At 43.2% G+C, this 22577-nt stretch overlaps 1 protein-coding gene across 2 annotated transcripts in view; it reads right to left on the reverse strand.

The window, feature by feature from the left end:
- zfyve1 (zinc finger, FYVE domain containing 1) overlaps window positions 1-22577 on the reverse strand; it is a 248588-nt gene that overhangs the window by 31152 nt on the left and 194859 nt on the right. The window contains exons 8-9 of one of the 2 annotated variants that reach the window (XM_072487926.1): window positions 8604-8774; window positions 1394-1574 (exon numbers count right to left, since the gene is read on the reverse strand). In XM_072487926.1, the coding sequence (XP_072344027.1) occupies window positions 1394-1574; window positions 8604-8774 (352 nt within the window). The remainder of the gene's footprint in view (window positions 1-1393; window positions 1575-8603; window positions 8775-22577) is intronic. The other variant, XM_072487933.1, reaches the window with a different exon arrangement.

Here is a 22577-nt window from a genome sequence, read left to right on the forward strand (position 1 = left end):
GGAGGGGCTGTGGGCAGATGCCCTAAGCAGGGTAAACTCGTCGTCCTCGTGTGCCAGGCTAAGCCTGATTCAGTTTAAGGTAATACACAGGGCGCATATGACTGGAACACGGCTCAGTAAATTTTTTGGGGTGGAGGATAGGTGTGCGAGGTGCTCGAGAAGCCCAGCGCATCATACCCATATGTTTTGGTCATGCCCGGCACTACAGGGGTTTTGGATGGGGGTGACAAAGGCGCTTTCAAAAGTAGTAGGAGTCCGGGTCGAACCAAGCTGGGGGTTGGCTATATTTGGGGTTGCACAAGAGCCGGGAGTGCAGGAGGCGAGAGAGGCCGATGTTTTGGCCTTTGCGTCCCTAGTAGCCCGGCGCAGGATATTGTTAATGTGTAAAGAAGCCAAGCCCCCGGGGGTGGAGACCTGGATAAATGACATGGCGGGGTTCATAAAGCTAGAGCGGATTAAGTTTGTCCTAAGGGGGTCGGCTCAAGGGTTCACCAGGCGGTGGCAACCGTTCGTCGAATATCTTGCGGACAGATAGATGGGGGAAAAAAGAAGGCAGCAGCAGCGGCCCAGGATTTGGGGGGGGGGGGGGGGTGTAGCTCGTGACAAGGCAGTTGCCAATTAGGGCTAGTTTTTATTTTTGTTATTTAATATTTATTTATTTTTTGTTTTTTTGTTTATATAAAATAGGTCATTGTTATCTGTATTGTTATAATGTTGTGTAAAGGATGCACAATGTACTGTGTTGGTTGACCAAAAATTTTCAATAAAATATTTATTAAAAAAAAAAGAAGGATGAGGGGGGATCTTATAGAAACATATAAGATTATGAAGGGAATAGATAGGATAGATGCGGGCAGGTTGTTTCCACTGGCGGGTGAAAGCAGAACTAGGGGGCACAGCCTCAAAATAAGGGGAAGTAGATTTAGGACTGAGTGTAGGAGGAACTTCTTCACCCAAAGGGTAGTGGATCTATGGAATTCCTTGCCCAGTGAAGCAGTAGAGGCTCCTTCATTAAATGATTTTAAGATAAAGATAGATAGTTTTTTGAAGAATAAAGGGATTAAGGGTTATGGTGTTCGGGCCGGAAAGTGGAGCTGAGTCCACAAAAGATCAGCCATGATCTCATTGAATGGCGGAGCAGGCTCGAGGGGCCAGATGGCCTACTTCTGCTCCTAGTTCTTATATAGATACTGCTAGAAGTCTTGACATTGTCTGAAGTCAGCAAAAATTGAAAATAAGGACAGCTACAACTTGGATTGAAATAGCACCCATAACATAACATGGTGCTTCACATGAGCTTTACCGGAAAAATGGTGGAAGAGGACAAGGTGGAGCAGGGATGCAGTGCTGGCATCACTGTAGAGATGGGGGATGGTGCACAGAATAGGATTACCTGCTTTGATTACTGCATCTTCATAGCACTCATCACACACCCGGACAGGAGCTGAACCCCAACCACGTTCTGGAACAGGTCTGGATTTTGATGAGCAATCATCACAGAAGCCTTCACCACAGGCTCTACAGTGGTGTTTTGATTCCTGGTCTTCAAAGGGTTTATTGCACTTCTGACAGTTCTGTGAAATCAATGTAACACCCATTAAAACTAGTTTCCACAACAAGATGGACTTGCATTTGCCTTGTACTGCACAGTGCAACTTACTTTACAACATTTCAACGTTCTGACACTCGGGGCAGACAGACCCTTATGTTGGGAGGCTGGAGTAGCTTCATATATTTCCTTCATTAAAAATAACCATGCAGGTTTGTCATATTTAGTGCTTGAAATAATCAAAGTACTCATTGAATAAACAGGTAAACGTATGATGAAAAACAGAGGACCAAATGGAACAAGTGTCATGTTTTGACTGGAAAGCATTCTCCATCCACCTTGAAGATCAAGTCTGTTATGGGTCAGGGTTCAGAGAAACCCAAAGTGTATCATGGAGTTCACCTGACCCACAACTTTTAATAGATTGTGGTATGGGGAGCACACGGCCCATTCTACAGGTGTGGTACAGCAGAAATGGAAAGGTATTTTTTAAAACAAAACAATGTTTATTCTATGAATGCAAGTTAACCTTTTTTAAAAACAAACAGTGAACATCTAAGCAACCATTAATTCAAATACAACCCTAAAGACTACAGCACTAAGTTACCCTGTAAGCTGTCCTTTTAACATCCAAAAGACTTAACAAACCTTCAAACAGGAGCACATTAGGTTTACATTCAATACCGAGACCTTTTACAATTCTGGATTCACCAAATGATCCATAGATAGTCTTTGGATGGCAGAGATCAACAGTACAGCCCTTTGTTTTAACTCCAGATGCAGCTCCCTGAAAAAAACAGACACACCCAAGCTTTTCTCAAACTGAAACTAAAAAGCAGAAGTAGAGCTCAGCTCCACCCACTCACTGACATCACTTCAGTAACATGAGCAGCTCCATTTCTTAAAGGTACATTTCTTAAACACCATTTCTTAAAGGTACTCTCACATGACACCTCCCCCCAAGAAAAAAAAACAACCCATCAACTTCAAGATGGTTTCATTTTTCACCTTTGCATTATTCTTTAAGAAATGCACACAGTAAATATACTTGTTTGTTTCAAAAAACACACGCAACCAGGTATAATAATATAGTCCATTTTTTCCATTCTTCCTCCAACTGAAAGCCTTCTCGATTGACAGTTTCTTTGAACAAGGTCTCTGCACGATCCATCCATTTCTCTATGCCTCAGCATTTCTCTTTAAAGTCAGATACTTTAGTTCAATCTGAACAGAGTCCCTTGTAATTCTCCAACACAGGAGCATTGGTTACCACAGCTTTCAGGCAGTCAAATGCCTGTCGAAAGTCCGCTGTCGATTAAAATTTTCGACGTTTCTTCAGCAAGTCCATCAGTGGAGCAATCATGCTACAAAACGTTTGCACAAATGTTCGATCAAATCCACTCATGCCAAGAAATCGCATTATTACCCTTTTTCTTGAGGGTATTGAAAACTCCTCAAGGCAAGTGACTTGGGCTTTTCAAAATTCACCTTTGGCTCGTTTATCACCCAACCTGAAGTCCTGAAGTCGATCGAATAACTCTAGCAGATGTTTTAAATGTTCTTTCCATGCCTGGCTGAAAATTACCAGATCGTCGATGTATACCGCACAATTGGGTAATCCTGAAACAACTTTGATAGTTAACCGTTAAAATGTGGCTGGCGCGTTTTTCATGCCAAATGGCATAACTTAGAATTGGTATATACCATCTGGAGTCACAAAAGCTGAAATCTCCTTCGCCCTTTTGGATAAAGATACCTGCCAGTAACATTTAACTAAATCCAATTTGGAAATAAAAGCGGACTGTCCCACTTTCTCAATGCAATCCTCCAAACGTGGGATAGGATAAGAGTACGTTCTTGTAACTGCATTAACCTTTCTATAGTTCACACACAACCGTTGGGTACCGTCTGGTTTAGGTACCATCACTATGAGTGAGCTCCATTGGCTGCAACCCACTTCAATTATGCAATTTTTAAGCATACTCTCAATCTCTTTGTTAACCTGTGCCAATTTTAAAGGGTTAAGTCTATATGGATGTTGCTTGATTCCAACAGCATTTCCCACATCTACATCATGTATAGCCATTTTAGTACTTCCCAATTTATCTCTACAAACTTGCCCATGTGATATCAATAACTCTTTCAGGTCTGTCCGTTTTTCCTCTGGAAGGTAACTCAACAATTTATCCCAATTTTTAAGAACATCCTAATTTTCCAAGTTAATTTGAGGTATGTCAAATTCACAGTCATCTGGATTTGGTTCGTCACTTTGAGTTAGAATCATTAAAACCTCCTCCTTTTACTCTCCTTCCCTTTCAAAGTACCTTTTAAGCATATTCACATGACACACTCGGTGATTCTTCCTTCTATCTGGTGTTTTTACCACATAATTCACCTCACTTATTTTCATTTCAATCGGATAAGGTCCACAAAACCTGGCTTTTAAAGGCTCACCTACCACTGGTAACAATACTAAAACTTTATCTCCACTGGCAAAACTACGAACTTTGGATTTCTTGTCCGCTACCCGGTTCATCACATTTTGTGCAACTTTTAAATGTTGTCTAGCCAATTCACCTGCTCTATTTAATCGTTCCCTAAAATCTGACACGTAATCCAATAATGTAATTTCTGATTTCTCACCCACCAATTTTTCCTTAATCAATTTAAGTAGTCCTCTTACCTCATGACCAAATATTAGTTCAAAAAGACTAAATTTGGTTGACTCATTAGGTGCATCCCCAATTACAAACAGTACGAATGGAATTCCTTTATCCCAATCCTCTGGATAATCTTGACAATAAGCCCTCAACATTGTCTTTAATGTCTGATGCCACCTTTCTAACGCTCCCTGCGATTCTGGTTGGTACGCAGTTGATTTAAATTGTTTCATTCCTAAGCTATCCATAACATCTTTGAATAACCTTGAGGTAAAATTTGATCCTTGATCCGATTGTATTTCTGTGGGTAGTTCATATCTAGTAAAGAATTTAAGTAACTCCTCCACAATCTTTTTAGCTGTAATATTACATAGTGGAATGGCCTCTGGAAGCCTAGGAGACACATCCATTATAGTCAAAAGATATTAATTCCCACTTTTCATTTTAGGAAGCGGTCCTAAGCAATCAATTAGGACCCTTGTAAAAGGTTCCTCAAATGCTGGAATGGGTATTAAGGGCGCTGGTTTTATCACTGCTTGAGGTTTCCCTAGCACTTGACACGTGTGACATGATTTAACTGCATCTTTATGTAGTCCAGGCAAATAAAACATTTTTGTATTTTAGCTTGAGTTTTCCTTATTCCCAAATGACCTTCCACTGGTACCTCATGTGCAACTCGCAACACCTCCTTTCAATACACTACTGGCAATACAACTTGATAAACGTCTGCCCACTTTTCATCCGCCTGCATATGTAAAGGTCTACATTTTCTCATCAAGACATTACTTTTACGGTAATAACACTCTGGTATAAACTCAGATTCCTATTCCGTGTATGCTTTCTAATACATCCGTTTTATTTCTATATCTTTCTGTTGTAACTCCGCCAATTTTCCTGAACTAAAAATATCCGCCTCATCCTCCACCTGTTCTTGTTCTTTTTCAACCATCTGATCAAAAATCGTTTCTGACAATTGCACTTCAACTTCATATTCACTCTTTGATTTCTCCTCTTGTCTTAACCTGCGACTTTGCGACCTTGTTACTACACAATCCGGAAAAATCCCAGGATATTCGTCCTTCATCCTTTCAGTTGTTGGATTTTCCTCTGGCTTATCAACCTCAGTAGGCATCACTCCCACCTGTGATCCAGCTATATCATTACCCAAGATAAACTGTATTCCTGGACAAGATAGTTTCTCTATTACTCCTACTACCACTTCACCACTCTTCACTGGACTTTCCAACCTTACCTTATATAATGGGACACTACTCCTCTCACCCTGAATTCCACATATTACCACCTTTTCTGGCAACATTCTTCCCAAACTACATAACTCATCTCTTACCATTAAAGATTGACTAGCTCCCGTATGTCTTAAATTTGTGACTTCTTTACCTGATCCTCCTGATACACATGAGTAAACTTTACCCACACAAGTAAATTATTTAAAGACATCTGGCACCTTCCTCTCAATCACCTCTTGATCAGGCTGTGCAATCTTTTGCACCTCCTTCGCGTCACTTGGGCTTTCCTTTACCACTTTAACAAACCCCACTATCTTATCCTGTTTTACCACATCAGCCTTCCCAGTGCATTTCTTCAACCACCAACACTGCTACTTTACATGGCCTAGTTTATTACAGTGAAAACATTTGAAACTTTTCATGTCTCTTCCACCCTCCTGGATTTCTTTTTTAATCTGAGGTACACTCCCCTTATTATCTCCCATCAGATCACCTTTGCCTTTACCACTTGAGTATTTCTCATGACCCCAGTTTCTATCCCTCACAGGCTGAAACTGATGTCGGAAACCAAGCTTTGATTTATGAACTAATTCATAATCATCTGCCATTTCTGCTGCCAATCTCGCAGTTTTAACCCTCTGCTCTTCCACATGAGTTCTCACTACATCAGGAATTGAATTTTTAAACTCCTCCAAAAGTATAATTTCTCTGACAGCTTCATACATTTGGTCTATTTTCAAAGCCCTTCTCCACCTATCAAAATTACTCTGTTTGAGCCTTTCAAACTCCATGTATGTTAGACTAAATTATTTCCTTAAATTTCTAAACCTTTGTCTGTCGGCTTCAGGCACCGGTTCATATGCACCTAAGATGGATTTTTTCATCTCCTCATACGTCTCAGATACCTCCTCCGGTAGTGATGCAAACACTTCACTAGCCTTACCTACCAGCTTTGTTTGAATCAGTAATACCCACATGTCCTGTGGCCATTTAATTTGTTTAGCTATCTTCTCAAATGAAATGAAAAAGGCTTCTACCTCCTTCTCGTCAAACCTTGGCAATGCTTGGACATATTTAAATAGATCCGCACCAAGCCTTCGACTATGCCGCTCTTTCTCACTCTCCTCATCACTATCATCCAACTGTACATTTCCCTTTACATCTGCCAATTTTAACTGACTTATGTTTCATAGCCATTTTCTGAAGTTCAAACTCTCTCTCTTTTTGCCTTTCCTCTCTATCTCTTTTTGTTCTGCTAGGGTTATTCTTTCTTTGTTTCTTTCTTCACTCTCCTTTTCTTTTCCCCCCGATCTGTATCTCCCTCTCTCTTTCTTTTTCTCTCATTGCATATTCAAGCCGCTTTAATTCTTTTTCATGTTCAAGTTACTCAATCTGCAACAGGATCTTTGCCATTTCTAATGAGTCAGACTGTATCTCAGGCAACTTTAAATGCTTAGCCACCGCCATAATTATTTCATCTTTTCGCATTTTGTCAGGTAATGTTTACTGCAATGTTTTAGCCAAATCTAAAAGTCTGTTTTTAGTCTCTGTCCGTAAGGTACTGCGTGTGACCGTCTCCATCCCCAAAAACTCCTGAGCCTCTGAAAGAGCCATTGTCCACAACACACTCCACACTTAAACTAAAATACCACACCTGAAAAGCAACTACAATATGCTCACCCCTCTCTGTCTTTAAGTTCACTAAGCCAATCCAATAGATAAGACTTTTATCCCCCTCAAGCCCCCAATTTGTTATGGGCCAGGGCTTAGAGAACCCCAAAGTGTATCATGGAGTTCACCTGACCCACATCCTTTAATAGATTGTGGTATGGGGAGCACATGGCCCACTCTACAGGTGTGGTACCGCAGAAAATTAACAAGTATTTTAAAAAACAAAACAATGTTTATTCTACGAACGCAAGTTAACCTTTTTTTAAAACAAACAGTGAACATCTAAGCAACCATGAATTCAAATACAACCCCAAAGACTACAAGACTAAGTAACCCTGTAAGCTGTCCTTTTAACATCCAAAAGACTTAACAGACCTTCAAACAAGAGCACATTAGGTTTACATTCAATACTGAGACCGTTTACAATTCTGGGTTCACCAAATGATCCATAGATAGTCTTTGGATGGCAGAGATCAACAGTACAGCCCTTTGTTTTAACTCCAGGTGCAGCTCCCTGAAAAAAACAGACACACCCAAGCTTTTCTCAAACTGAAACTAAAAAGCAGAAGTAGAGCTCAGCTCCACCCATACTCTGACATCACTTCAGTAACATGAGCAGCTCCATTTCTTAAAGGTACATTTCTTAAACACCCATTTCTTAAAGGTACTCTCAGATGACAAGTCCCATCTGCCAACAATTATAATTTTGCAAAAAAAAAGGTGATAAATCATGCAATATCAATCCAGTCTCAAAACGTATTCTCGTTCTGCAGATAAAGTGCACTTCACTTGACTGCTTTCAGCAAGGGAAGGAATGACAGGAAGGACTGAAGGAGCTGATCCACATGGAGAGCCCCCACATACCCAATTCTCAGAATAAACTGAGGCCCCCCCTCAGGACATCAACAACTAGCAAATGCACAGGCAGCATGGTAGCAGAGTGTTTAGCACTGCTGTCTCACAGCGGCAAAAGCCCGGGTTCGATCCCGGCCCCGGGTCACTGTCCGTGCGGTGTTTGCACATTTTCCCCCGTGTCTACGTGCGTCTCAAGGAGCCAAAGGGACAAACAAGGAGATTCGATGGAGATATACAAGATTATGACAGCTTTGAATAAGGCAGACAGGGGAATCTGTATCCATCAGCTGATGGTACAAGGAATAGGGGATACAGATGTAAGGTTTCAGCTGAGATGCAGGGAGAATGTGAGGAAGAACTTCTTTACACACCGAGTGGAACTCATTCCCCTTGAGGGTGTTGGAAGCAGAGATGATCAATGAAAAGGACACTGAATGGCCCCTTGAAGGTACAGGGCTATGGTGATAGTGCAGGGGGACAAGACTGACTGGATAGCTCCACGGAGAGTGAGCATAGACTCATTGAGTCAAATGGCCTACTTCTGTGCCACAACGGACTCTTATGACTTGAGAAGGGAAAGGGAGAGCTGCAGTAGAAAATCCCAAGAAAGATGACACTTACAACAATCTGCGAGTTTGGTCTCCAATAGGCTGGTGCAATCTGGTCCGTTAGCCAGGCTGTCACAGCTTTGGTTGGTTTTGCACCAAATTCTGAAACTGACTGAGCCATCATATTCATGCCATCCAATAATCTTTGTGCAGCATTATTATTGTCCTTTAGAAATCCATCACTCTGAAAAAGAGAGAAGTGTAATTTTACTGACATTATTTATTAAAAATTACTAAAAGTAATGACAGGACATGTTTGTGCTTGCAATCCTCCAACAGTTACCAGAATAAGCTGTGGTATTTAAAGATGATGTCAGCAGCAGTCAAAGTGCCCCCTCCCAACTCCATGAAAGGAGTGGAGCCAATCAGCCAAACTGCTTTTAGAAACCTAGAAAATAGAAGTATGAGACCATTCAGCCCTTTGAGCCTGCGCTGCCAATTATTATGATCACGACTGATCATGTAACTCAATAACCCAATCCCGCTTTCACCCGCTTTTACTGTCTAACCCATTAGCACTTGATTGGAGATCAGACTTAGAAGCAGAAGCACCCATATCACCAACAGGCAGTACGTATTTCAGAGAAACCCAAGAAAAGATGATGACACTAATTATTTTTAAATTTAAGGGCGGCACGTGGCGCAGTGGTTAGAACTGCTGCCTAAGGGCAGCACGGTAGCCCAGTGGTTAGCACTGCTGCCAACGGCGCTGAGGACCCGGATTCGATCCCGGATCCGGGTCACTGTCTGTGTGGAGTTTGCACATTCTCCCTGTGTCTGCATGGGTCTCATCCCCACAACCCAAAGATGTGCAGATTAGGTGGATTGGCCACGCTAAATTGCCCCTTAATTAGAAAAAAAATAATTGGGTACTTCAAATTTAAAAAAAAACAAAGTACGATGACAAATACCAGAGCTAAACAGTGTAGCCACTTAAAATGGCCAACTCCCGATTGAAAATGGCGAACGGCAAAGGCTGATGGGAAAGTCAGCCAACAGGACAAAATCGAGCAGCTGCAGGTTGGCTGTGTATTTACCTCTGGAAAGGCCAGACAAGATCAATACCAGCAACTATCAGCATAACAAAACACCAGCCATCTGCATACTAATGAGCAATCCCCAGGAACAATAAGCAACATTTCGACACACAAAGCAAAACAAGACTCTTCGGCGCCAGCAGAAGCCTACACAAAAGGAGGTGAACGACCACCTCAAGACCGCCCATCGATCAGGGAACTGCTCCAGCATTGGAGAAAATCGAACCAAGTGATTGGGACAAAGTCCAATCACTTGGGACCAGGTACAGGCTCCGTCCCGAAAGGCGGGAAGCCCCTGGGGACAATAAGAATTTGAGCCCCAAGTTCAAGGCGCTCTCTTCCTCAGCTCTTCACCACTGCTTCTCCAGCACTCTTCACTCTTCAGCAGCCGATCGAACCTGTAAGTCTTACTTCAACGCTCGCTAGGAGATAGGCGCTCCTAGCTACCAACCTGTACCACCTTCGAATCCCGCGGGCTCAGAACCCGAACGAAAGGCCATTTGTTTCCCTGACCTGGTGGGCCAGTTCCAAGTTAAGTATAGGCCTGTTAATTGTAGAAGTAGCTTAGACGTAGAATTTGTGCATGAGTAGCGATTACTGTGTCTAATAAATGTGCTTTGATTTAAATCTTACTAATCGGTGTATTGGATTATTGATCATTACTCGGACTTGAACCACGTGGCGGTATCATAAAGATACCTGGCGACTCAAGAGCAAAGGTGATAAAACAGAGCAATTAAACTAAGGCAAAGTTAGCAACAACAGATCCCCAGGGAATTATGCAGAATTAATTAGGTAGCAAGAGAGACTCTTCAACTAGGATTAGCATTATTGGGTTAGAAAAAGCAGCAATTGCAAAGGTTCGTTTTCTTGATTATTGCTCAGCAATAATGATGCTAGAAAGGTTTCAAAACACAGTTAAACAGTTCTAACACCTTGATTACATTGGAAGTAAAGGGTTTCAATAATTACCTGCTAAATCACTTCCAGAACTACAAGACCAAGTAACAAATGAGTTTGGACTTCCGGTGGCGGCGATGTGCTGAGCGGATGCACATCAGGTGGCTCTCCTCTCAGTTGAACCTAACACAGTGAATGTATTTGAGTTTTTGGCCCTAAAAGCCACCCAAATAAATAAGGCATATTTATTTGGGCCCAATAACAACACGAGGAAAAATAAGAGAATGCCCACGAACAGCAGCTCGAGGGGATGGCGGAAAGCCAGAAGCAGAAGCAGAGGGAGCGGGCAGGAGCAACGGGCGAGTGGACTGGCGGCCACACGAGGCGGCCCGGGGGAACAATAGGCGACCCGAACGGTGGAGGAGGAGCGGACTCCCCCCCCCCCCCCCCCCCCCCAAACACAGGGGGACAGATGGAGGAACGTGTTGAAAAAGGAACTGGCCGCCATGAAGGAAACGGCCAGGATGGACCTCCAGGTGGTGATGAAGGAGATGGTGATGGAAGCGATAGCCATCCTTCAGTGCGCAATAGAGGGCCTGGGACGGAAGATGGAGGCCCAGAAGAAGACAATCCTGGACCGGGAGAAGGCATCAACTGACCAGTGCAATAGGATTGTGGCTCTGGAGGCCGAGGTGAAGAGGTTGGTGGCGGCGCAGGGGAACGTGAAAAGGAAGGTCAAGGACGAGAAGAATAGGTCCAGGCGTCAAAACGTCCGCATTGTAGGCCTGCCAGAGGGGATTAAGGGAAGAGACACAATGGGCTACATCGCCCAAATGATGGGCAAACTAGTTGAGAGGGAAGGCTTTCCAAATCTCCCAGAGATGGTCAGGGCATACAGGTCACTCCGGCCTAAACTGTTATGGGCCAGGGTTTAGAGAACCCCAAAGCGTATCATGGAGTTCACCTGACCCACAACTTTTACTAGATTGTGGTATGGGGAGCACACGGCCCACTCTACAGGTGTGGTACAGCAGAAATGGAAAAGTATTTTTTTAAAGCAAAACAATGTTTATTCTATGAACTCAAGTTAGCCTTTTTAAAACATACAGTGAACATCTTAGCAACCATTAATTCAAGTACAACCCCCAAAGAATACAACACTAAGTAATCCTTAATGACTTCCCAAACAACATCCAGAAGACAAAAGAAACACCTTTTAACAGAAGCACATCAGGTTTACATTCATTACTGGAAACATTTATAATTCTGAATTCACCAAATGATCAAGAGATAGTCTTTTCATGGCAGAGAAAAGCAGTGGACCTGCTTTGTCTGGCTTCAGCTCCAACATTAAAACGAAACCAAAAAACAGACACACCCAAGCTTCTCTCAAAGTGAAACTAAAAAGCAGAGCCAGAGCTCAGCCCCATCCACACTCTGACATCACTGCAGTAACATAAGCAGCCAAACATTTCTTAAAGTGACATTCTCATGACACTTCCCTCAAGAAAAAAACCCCCATCAACTTTAAGATGGTTTCATTTTGCACCTTCTCACTATCCTTTAAGAAATGCACACAGTAAAAACAACACACGCAAACAGGTATAATATAGTCCATTTATGTTTTGGTTTTCTTCCTCCAACTGAACCGGTTTCCGTTCATCACATTCGTGACAAAGCATCGGCTATCACGTTTTCCCGTCCTGCCACATGTACTATTTTTAAATGAAATGGCTGTCACAACAAACCCAAGTGAAACAGCCTTGCTTGTTATTCCGGAATCGCTCCAAAAACATCAACGGATTATGATCAGTATATAGAACGGTGTCAGACGGATTGCTGGTCACGTAAATGTGAAAATGTTGCAAAGCCAGCACCAAACTCAAAGTCTCCTTCTCAATCGTTGAATACTTTTTCTGGTGAGAATTCAATTTCTTTGAAAAATAACCAATAGGCCGCTCTAGCCCTTCGTCGTCGGCTTGTAGAAGCACCGCACCTACACCCACATCACTCGCATCAACCGCCACTTTGAATGGTTTTGTATAATTTGGGATGGCTAACACAGGAGCAGTGGTTAACACAGCCTTCAGGCCGTCAAATGCCTGTTGACACACCGCTGTCCACTGGAATTTGTTACGCTTCTTGAGCAAGTCCGTCAGTGGAGCGACCACACTGCAAATATTCTACAAATTTCCGGTAAAATCCACTCCTACCAAGAAATCGCATTATTTCCTCTCGTGTCGAAGGTATCGGAAACTCCCCAATAACTTTGGTTTTCACATCACGTGGGACCATTCTGAGAATATGGCTCAAGCTGTAGAATGTCAAACAGAGTTTTAGTCTGGATCTAGAATCAAGCTTGATGGGAAAATGAAATGTCAAAGAGAACTTTTGGTCTAATGGAATTCATTTTATAGGCCTTCTAATAGTTCTAGGGTTGTAGAGGAAAGGATGGCGAAGATGATTCTGGATAAGAGCGAAAGTAACAGGGTAGTTATTATGGGAGACGTTAACTTTCCAAATATTGACTGGAAAAGATATAGTTCGAGTACAATAGATGGGTCGTTTTTTGTACAGTGTGTGCAGGAGGGTTTCCTGAAACAATATGTTGACATGATGTGGAGATGCCGGCGTTGGACTGGGGTGAGCACAGTACGAAGTCTTACAACACCAGGTTAAAGTCCAACAGGTTTGTTTCGATGTCACTAGCTTTCGGAGCGCTGCTCCTTCCTCAGGTGAATGAGGAAGGAGCAGCACTCCGAAAGCTAGTGACATCGAAACAAACCTGTTGGACTTTAACCTGGTGTTGTAAGACTTCGTAATATGTTGACAGGCCAACAAGAGGCGAGGCCACGTTGGATTTGGTTTTGGGTAATGAACCAGGCCAGGTGTTGGATTTGGAGGGAGGAGAGCACTTTGGGGACAGTGACCACAATTCGGTGACGTTTACGTTAATGATGGAAAGGGATAAGTATACACCGCAGGGCAAGAGTTATAGCTGGGGGAAGGGCAATTATGATGCCATTAGACGTGACTTGGGGGGGATAAGGTGGAGAAGTACGCTGGAAGTGTTGGGCACACTGGATAAGTGGAGCTTGTTCAAGGATCAGCTACTGCGTGTTCTTGATAAGTATGTACCGGTCAGGCAGGGAGGAAGGCGTCGAGCGAGGGAACCGTGGTTTACCAAGGAAGTGGAATCTCTTGTTAAGCGGAAGAAGGAGGCCTATGTGAAGATGAGGTGTGACGTTTCAGTTGGGGCGATGGATAGTTACAAGGTAGCGAGGAAGGATCTAAAGAGAGAGCTAAGAAGAGCAAGGAGGGGACATGAGAAGTATTTGGCAGGAAGGATCAAGGAAAACCCAAAAGCTTTCTATAGGTATGTCAGGAATAAGCGAATGACTAGGGAAAGAGTAGGACCAGTCAAGGACAGGGGTGGGAAATTGTGTGTGGAGTCTGAAGAGATAGGCGAGATACTAAATGAATATTTTTCGTCAGTATTCACTCAGGAAAAAGATAATGTTGTGGAGGAGAATGCTGAGCCCCAGGCTAATAGAATAGATGGCATTGAGGTACGTAGGGAAGAGGTGTTGGCAATTCTGGACAGGCTGAAAATAGATAAGTCCCCGGGACCTGATGGGATTTATCCTAGGATTCTCTGGGAGGCCAGGGAAGAGATTGCTGGACCTTTGGCTTTGATTTTTATGTCATCATTGGCTACAGGAATAGTGCCAGAGGACTGGAGGACAGCAAATGTGGTCCCTTTGTTCAAAAAGGGGAGCAGAGACAACCCCGGCAACTATAGACCGGTGAGCCTCACGTCTGTAGTGGGTAAAGTCTTGGAGGGGATTATAAGAGACAAGATTTATAATCATCTAGATAGGAATAATATGATCAGGGATAGTCAGCATGGCTTTGTGAAGGGTAGGTCATGCCTCACAAACCTGATTGAGTTCTTTGAGAAGGTGACTGAACAGGTAGATGAGGGTAGAGCAGTTGATGTGGTGTATCGGGATTTCAGCAAAGCGTTTGATAAGGTTCCCCACGGTAGGCTATTGCAGAAAATACGGAGGCTGGGGATTGAGGGTGATTTAGAGATGTGGATCAGAAATTGGCTAGCTGAAAGAAGACAGAGGGTGGTGGTTGATGGGAAATGTTCAGAATGGAGTACAGTCACAAGTGGAGTACCACAAGGATCTGTTCTGGGGCCGTTGCTGTTTGTCATTTTTATCAATGACCTAGAGGAAGGCGCAGAAGGGTGGGTGAGTAAATTTGCAGACGATACTAAAGTCGGTGGTGTTGTCGATAGTGTGGAAGGATGTAGCAGGTTACAGAGGGATATAGATAAGCTGCAGAGCTGGGCTGAGAGGTGGCAAATGGAGTTTAATGTAGAGAAGTGTGAGGTGATTCACTTTGGAAGGAATAACAGGAATGCGGAATATTTGGCTAATGGTAAAGTTCTTGAAAGTGTGGATGAGCAGAGGGATCTAGGTGTCCATGTACATAGATCCCTGAAAGTTGCCACCCAGGTTGATAGGGTTGTGAAGAAGGCCTATGGAGTGTTGGCCTTTATTGGTAGAGGGATTGGTAGAGGGCAGTGCAGTCTAATAGACGTTGTCTACATGGACTTTAGCAAAGCCTTTGACAAGGTACCGCATGGTAGGTTGTTGCAGAAGGTTAAAGCTCACGGGATCCAGGGTGAGGTTGCCAATTGGATTCAAAATTGGCTGGACGACAGAAGGCAGAGGGTGGTTGTAGAGGGTTGTTTTTCAAACTGGAGGCCTGTGACCAGTGGTGTGCCTCAGGGATCGGTGCTGGGTCCACTGTTATTTGTGATTTATATTAATGATTTGGATGAGAATTTAGGAGGCATGGTTATTAAGTTTGCAGATGACACCAAGATTGGTGGCACAGTGGATAGTGAAGAAGGTTATCTAGGATTGCAACGGGATCTTGATCAATTAGGCCAGTGGGCCGACGAATGGCAGATGGAGTTTAATTTAGATAAATGTGAGGTGATGCATTTTGGCAGATCGAATCAGGCCAGGACCTACTCAGTTAATGGTATGGCGTTGGGGAGAGTTATAGAACAAAGAGATCTAGGAGTACAGGTTCATAGCTCCTTGAAGGTGGAGTCGCAGGTGGACAGGGTGGTGAAGAAGGCATTCGGCATGCTTGGTTTCATTGGTCAGAACATTGAATACAGGAGTTGGGACGTCTTGTTGAAGTTGTACAAGACATTGGTACGGCCACACTTGGAATACTGTGTGCAGTTCTGGTCACCCTATTATAGAAAGGATATTATTAAACTAGAAAGAGTGCAGAAAAGATTTACTAGGATGTTGCCGGGACTTGATGGTTTGAGTTATAAGGAGAGGCTGGATAGACTGGGACTTTTTTCCCTGGAGCGTAGGAGGCTTAGGGGTGATCTTATAGAGGTCTATAAAATAATGAGGGGCATAGATAAGGTAGATAGTCAACATCTTTTCCCAAAGGTAGGGGAGTCTAAAACTAGAGGGCATAGGTTTAAGGTGAGAGGGGAGAGATTCAGAAGGGCCCAGAGGGGCAACTTCTTCACTCAGAGGGTAGTGAGTGTCTGGAATGGGCTGCCAGAGGTAGTAGTAGAGGCGGGTACAATTGTGTCTTTCAAAAAGCATTTAGATGGTTACATGGGTAAGATGGGTATAGAGGGTTATGGGCCAAGTGCGGGCAACTGGGACTAGCTTAATGGTAAAAACTGGGCGGCATGGACTGGTTGGGCCGAAGGGCCTGTTTCCATGCTGTAAACTTCTATGATTCTATGATTGAGTTCCGGAGTCGGGAGGTCATGTGCAGCTGTACAGAACTCTGGTACGGCCGCATTTGGAGTATTGCGTACAGTTCTGGTCACCGCATTATAGGAAGGACGTGGAGGCTTTGGAGCGGGTGCAGAGGAGATTTACCACGATGTTGCCTGGTATGGAGGGAAAATCTTATGAGGAAAGGCTGATGGACTTGAGGTTGTTTTCGTTGGAGAGAAGGTTAAGAGGAGACTTAATAGAGGCATACAAAATGATCAGGGGGTTGGATCGGGTGGACAGTGAGAGCCTTTTCCCGCGAATGGAAATGGCTGGCACGAGGGGACATAACTTTAAACTGAGGGGTAATAGATATAGGACAGAGGTCAGAGGTAGGTTCTTTACGCAAAGAGTAGTGAGGCCGTGGAATGCCCTACCTGCTACAGTAGTGAACTCGCCAACATTGAGGGCATTTAAAAGTTTATTGGATAAACATATGGATGATAATGGCATAGTGTAGGTTAGATGGCTTTTGTTTCGGTGCAACATCGTGGGCCGAAGGGCCTGTACTGCGCTGTAATGTTCTATGTTCTATGTTATCTCTTATGTTTTTGTGCTAGACAGTTGCAGTAACAAAACACGGCCTTGGGAATCGTTTCTAATTCTACAGATAACTATATTTTAGCTGAGAGCCACAGAATGCTGTATTTCTCAGGCCTCCTCTAAAGGGGCTGTCCTTGGGAAGGAAACATTGTCATATTATTATATAAGTAATTGTCTGCTGTATTAACTTTGACTTGCATCTGTAGACACTCTGATGTATAGTGCTCAAGTCCCGGCCATGAATAAATGTACGTTGAAGTAATTTGGTGTTCGATTGATCATTTCATCCGGACTGAAAAGAAACCAATTCACATTTGGTAGCAGGGGATGGTTCTCACGGAGCCTTGTCAGGAGCAGATGGTGTAACCGACTGATCGTGTCGGGAGGCGGAGGAGGAATTGGGCCCCCAAATGTGAGTACCCTTGTTACCACTTTGGTTTCCTCCTCCGCTGTACCGAGCGCGACCTGGTCCTACCGTCTGTTTCTGGAGAGACTCTTACGAGATCAGGCCAGTCCGGCGAACCCGTTACAGTCCGGGTTAGAGGCCCGGGAAGGGTTGGAGTCCCATAGGAGCTTAGAGTTCTCCTCAAATTCTGGGTTGGAGTCCCGTAGGAGCTTAGAGTTCTCCTCAACTTCTGGGTTGGAGTCCCGTAGGAGCTTAGAGCTCGCCTCAAATTCTGGGTTGGAGTCCCGTAGGAGGTTAGAGTCCTCCTCAAGTTCTGGGTTGGAGTCCCGTAGGAGGTTAGAGTCCTCCTCAAATTCTGGGTTGGAGTCCCGTAAGAGGTTAAAGTCCTCTTCGAATTCTAAGCTCGGCTGTTGATGACCCTTCTGGTTGCTTGATACCTTCGCGATAAAAGGTTGCCCTTAAAACAAATGATTGTCTCAACCAGTGTCTCGACTTGTTCGACACTCCGGGTTGACTATTGGCTACAGCGGAGAACGGATAACTCCGTCTAAATTATAGTACTTCTCACCAGGTGCGGATGACGCCTTAAACTCCACAATAAACAGGGTTTCCGCGTTGCGTACCCTGTCGGAACACTCAAACAATTTCTTAAATCTGTTAGTTCTGTCTTTAATTCTTTGAGTCTTTCTGTCTGTTGTTCTGTCTTTGATTCCCTGAGTCTGTCAGTCTGTTTAAATCAGTCCTCTCTCTCTCTCTCTCTTTTCATGTTTCATTTCCAGACTTTGACCTTCTAAAAGTCACTTTCGAACCATTGCCTAAGCCTCCTAATTGGGTAACGGGGCAGGATAAACCCTTTTAAATTCTTGATTGAATAGGCGATTTAGGATCGCTACCAAAATTAAATAGGTAACCACAAGGATCATCCGAGGATAGGAGACAATGGGTAATGCTCTGGATAGCACCTCTGATAATGGAAGCGCGCTTCAGACTCTTTGTGAAAAGTATCCGGAACATTCTCAGCTGCTGCGGCAGTTATTGGGAGAATTGCATAAGAAATTGGGAAAGGTGAAATGGCCCCTGGGAGGATCAAAAGATTTGCCTACGGTTATAGAGGCACAGCAGATTATTTGGTAACATAACCGTAGCTCCACGGCTAAGAAATTGATTGAGTTATGGCGGGAGTACTGCCAAAAATGAAAAGATACATCTTTATTGGCTAGTTGGCAGGCTAACGCTTTAAAATTGGGTACTGAATTAACAGAAGGGGGAATTGTTAAGGCTGCGGAAGTTTTGAAAAAGGAATGTGCCCACCATTGAAAAAGACCTAAGTCTGTAAAAACCCCCATTTCTAAATTGCCTTGACCGAGGTAGATGATGAGGATGACCCTGAAAATTGGCAATATAGGAGACGACCGACCGTTACACCGCCACTACGACCGCCTCCACCTTACATTCAAGCCCTTTATCCACCGCTCCCACCGCCAGTACCAACACCTCCACCGTCGCAAGGAGGTCCGGCGACTCGCACTCGTTCTAAAACCCATGCTAATCAATTCCCACAGATGAATCAAGAGTTAGTCCTGGGAAAAGAGGGGGCACCAGAGGTGGATTTCCCAGATTACCCAGACGATTATCAGCCGCAGTGTCAGTTCCCCGTCCGGCAAGTTCCCAATATAGCATACAACCCTGCCAACCCCGGGGCCCAACAACCAGGCATTTCAAAATAATTATTATAATTAATAAATTAATCAAATTTGATACTACTGATTCAGTATTAATGAATTATACAATATGTTAATAATACAGTCAAACAGTTGATTGATCAGTAACATTTCAATCATAGTATTTCAGCTCAAATTCATCGATTGGGGGTACAGTTGGGTTAGTTTGAATCATTCTAATAGTTGGTCCCCTTCGTTTAGCGAATAGTTTTTTTATGCACTTAGCACATTTGTATGTTATGTAAATGATGAATACAGCTACACAGGAGAATAGGATTCTTCTTATTGTGGACATTCCAGTGTGTCCAAGCCACCCACAAATTTTATCCCAGAGAGAGATAAATTGGGGTGGATCAAGTTTCTTGAATTCTTTTTGGATATGTAATGCCAAATCTTTAACTTCTTTAGAGTTATTGGGAATGAAAGTGCAACATTCTGCACTTTGACATCTTCTGGATTGTACACAAAAGCTTGTTGAAAGGGTTAATTTTCTTGCAGAGACAAAAAGAGGCGTATAGCTTGGAATTATGCCATTCGCATCTCCAAACTTTTATAAAAAAAATATTTGTCACTCAAATAAGTTGGCTTGCTGCCAAATTCCCATTATCAAATGTCTTTGAACGATCTGTTCTTTTTAATCTGAGTTGTTTTGTTTTTTTAAAACCAGCTTCCACATTGTAGTGACGTTTTAATTCCCATGCTAATTCTAAAGATTTATTTTAAAATATCAAACACAATAACTTATTAAACATGTATAACTGAACCAATCTTATTCTGTCTCTTGGTTTTCTGTAAATGAATTCGTCGATTCTATTAAAGAAAGCACTACTAACAAGATATGTTAATTTCTTCTAATTAATAAAGCAATATTCAGAATAATGACAGTTCTCTTAAATTGACAGTTCTTGACTATCCCGCCTGCACTCAGATCCTTGCTTCTATTTACAACAGCCTCCAGTCGGCGGCTAACCTTACCCTCCAGCAGGACATTGTGGTTTACAGCTCCCATTCTGTCATAGCCCTGCTCGGACAGCTCCAAACCCAACATTTAACCGTGACTCGGCAGAACAAATACGAGATTTATCTCCTGAATAATCCCAAGCTCCAATTTCGCCACTGCACCACTATCAATCCAGCAGGTTTTCTCTCCGAACCACCCTCGGAATGCTCACAGCCAGGCCACGATTGCCTGACGCTCCTCAGAGAGGAAGCCTCCGTGCGCGATGATCTCACTGACACTCCCCTGCCCGATGTAGACTTAACTGTTTTCACCGACGGCAGTGCTTCCGTCGGCGAAAGGGGGGGATAGATTATCAGGGTACGCTATAGTTAATCAGCAGGGAGAAACCCTGGAAGCAGCAGCATTTGAAACACTGTTCTCCGCCCAACAAGCCAAGCTATTTGCACTTATCCGAGCGTGCGTGTTAGGAGAGAATAAGAAAATAAACATTTACACAGACTCCAGATACGCATTTGGAGTCACGCAAGACTTCGGTCAATTATGGAAGAACAGGGGATTTCTTACATCTGCAGGCACTCAGATATCCCACAAACAGTTAGTTACACAACTACTACAGGCTTTAATGCTCCCAAAACAAATAGCCGTAATTAAAGTGCGCTGCCCATACGACAGGCAAAACCCTGGTGGACGCGGGTAATCGGCAAGCGGACCACCAAGCCAAAGAGACTTCTCGCTTAAAAGACATGGTGGTACCAAAAATGATGAGCCAGACTAAAAGCTCTAAGAGTCAGTCTCCCTCTGAAAAGCCAATGCCGACCATCACTGACGTCATTCAGTTACAGGAGGACTTGTGTAAAAAGACTATGGGAAGAATTGGGATGTTGTTATGATCCTGTAAACAAATTGTGGGTCACCCCGGCAGGGCAAACATGTATGCCCGATGCATTAGCAGCCTAGGTCACCGAATGTGTTCACTTTGCAACTCATTGTGGTGCATGAGCTACGGGTGATGTATTGCTCAAGACTTGGTGGCATCCAAGACTGCAGGACATAGCGCAAAACATTAGCAGTCGATGCCTAGTATGTCAGCAGTATAATCCTGGTAAAGCAATACCCTGTGAAATGGGTAAAACCCCGCTACCGGAAGGTCCCTTTGAGACACTCCAGATGGATTACATTGAGTTGGAAAGATGCCAATGTTATAAACATGTATTGGTTATTGTTGATGTATTTAGTAAATGGATAGAAGCTTACCCCACTGTAGATAACAAAGCTTCCACGGTAGTAAAAGTTAATGCGAGAAATTGTTCCTAGATTTGGGATTCCATATCGATTAAGCTCTGATAATGGACATCATTTTGTGGGACAGATCAACGAGGAATTTTGGACTCAGCTGGGAATAAAACAACAATTACATTGCGCATACCGACCCCAAGCAGCGGGAATGGTAGAAAGGGCTAATCAGACAATAAAAACAAAACTGGCAAAACTACAGACAGAGACTGGAGCCACTGGGCTCAAATTATTGCCTATTGCCCTCTTCCAAATACGTGCAACCCTGTAGAAGCCAGGTATTTCAAATACAACTAGTATAGGTAAAAGATAGCTGTTTAAGCATAAATGTTGAGCCCCAGTTTTTAATACCCATTTATACAGCATAATTCACTTATACTGAAGTCCGTTGTTCTGGCAAATGCATATTTTCAAAGACAGTGTGACATTAAAAAAAGCACAGTTGCAAGATAATTTGACACTGTCTTGTGCTAATTGTCAAGGCCAAGGGATTGAATACACAGCAACATGAAGGCACCATTGTTCACAATGCAGATAACAGCTAGGTCAGAAAAGCTGATGTTGCACATTGAAGATGGACGGCTTGCCATCAAATCAAATGTGTTTGAGTCTAACCCAAACCAATTAGGATTATATTGGGGTGCAATTAGATGACTTAAGACAGATATGAAAGTGTATAACTAAAAAAGTTTCTCCCGGCCATTTTAGGTTAGGTTAGGTTGGGGTTTTGTTGTCTTTGTGAGTATTGTCTTTGTAAGTTTTGTTTTCGTGTTTAGTTTTTCGTGTGTTGTCTGTGTTTTTATTGTCTTTGGGGGTGTGTTGTGCTGTGTTGTCTTTCTGTTAGTTTAGTCAGTTTTTGCCTTTGATTCTAGTCTCCATTTTAGTTTATGTCTTTTGGGGGTTCTGTCAGTCTACCAGTCTGTGTCAGTGATGTTAGTCCACTTTTGACTTCGAGTTTGAGTTTAGCTGAAGATTAGCTTTCTCTCTCTCTTCATGTTTCATTGCCAGACTTTGACCTTTTAAAAGTTACTTTCGAGCTGTCTGCCTAAGCAAAGAAAGATAATGTCTGTAATTCTCTGAAAGCTTCAAATTGTCTACGAATTGCCTTTTAAATGACTTTCAAATTGTAATCAAGCGACTACAAATAAAACAATTCTTTTTGGCACCTGAGGAGTTTATATTGCAAATTTCTGCTGAGTTCCAGTATTCGCAAAGTGCTACTGATAACCGAATAGCAGAGATGATATAAATTCCTTCAACTATACACAGTCGAATAATACAAGGAATCGAAT

This window comes from Scyliorhinus torazame, chromosome 2 (assembly GCF_047496885.1).
Source record: "Scyliorhinus torazame isolate Kashiwa2021f chromosome 2, sScyTor2.1, whole genome shotgun sequence".
Lineage (NCBI taxonomy): Eukaryota > Metazoa > Chordata > Chondrichthyes > Carcharhiniformes > Scyliorhinidae > Scyliorhinus > Scyliorhinus torazame.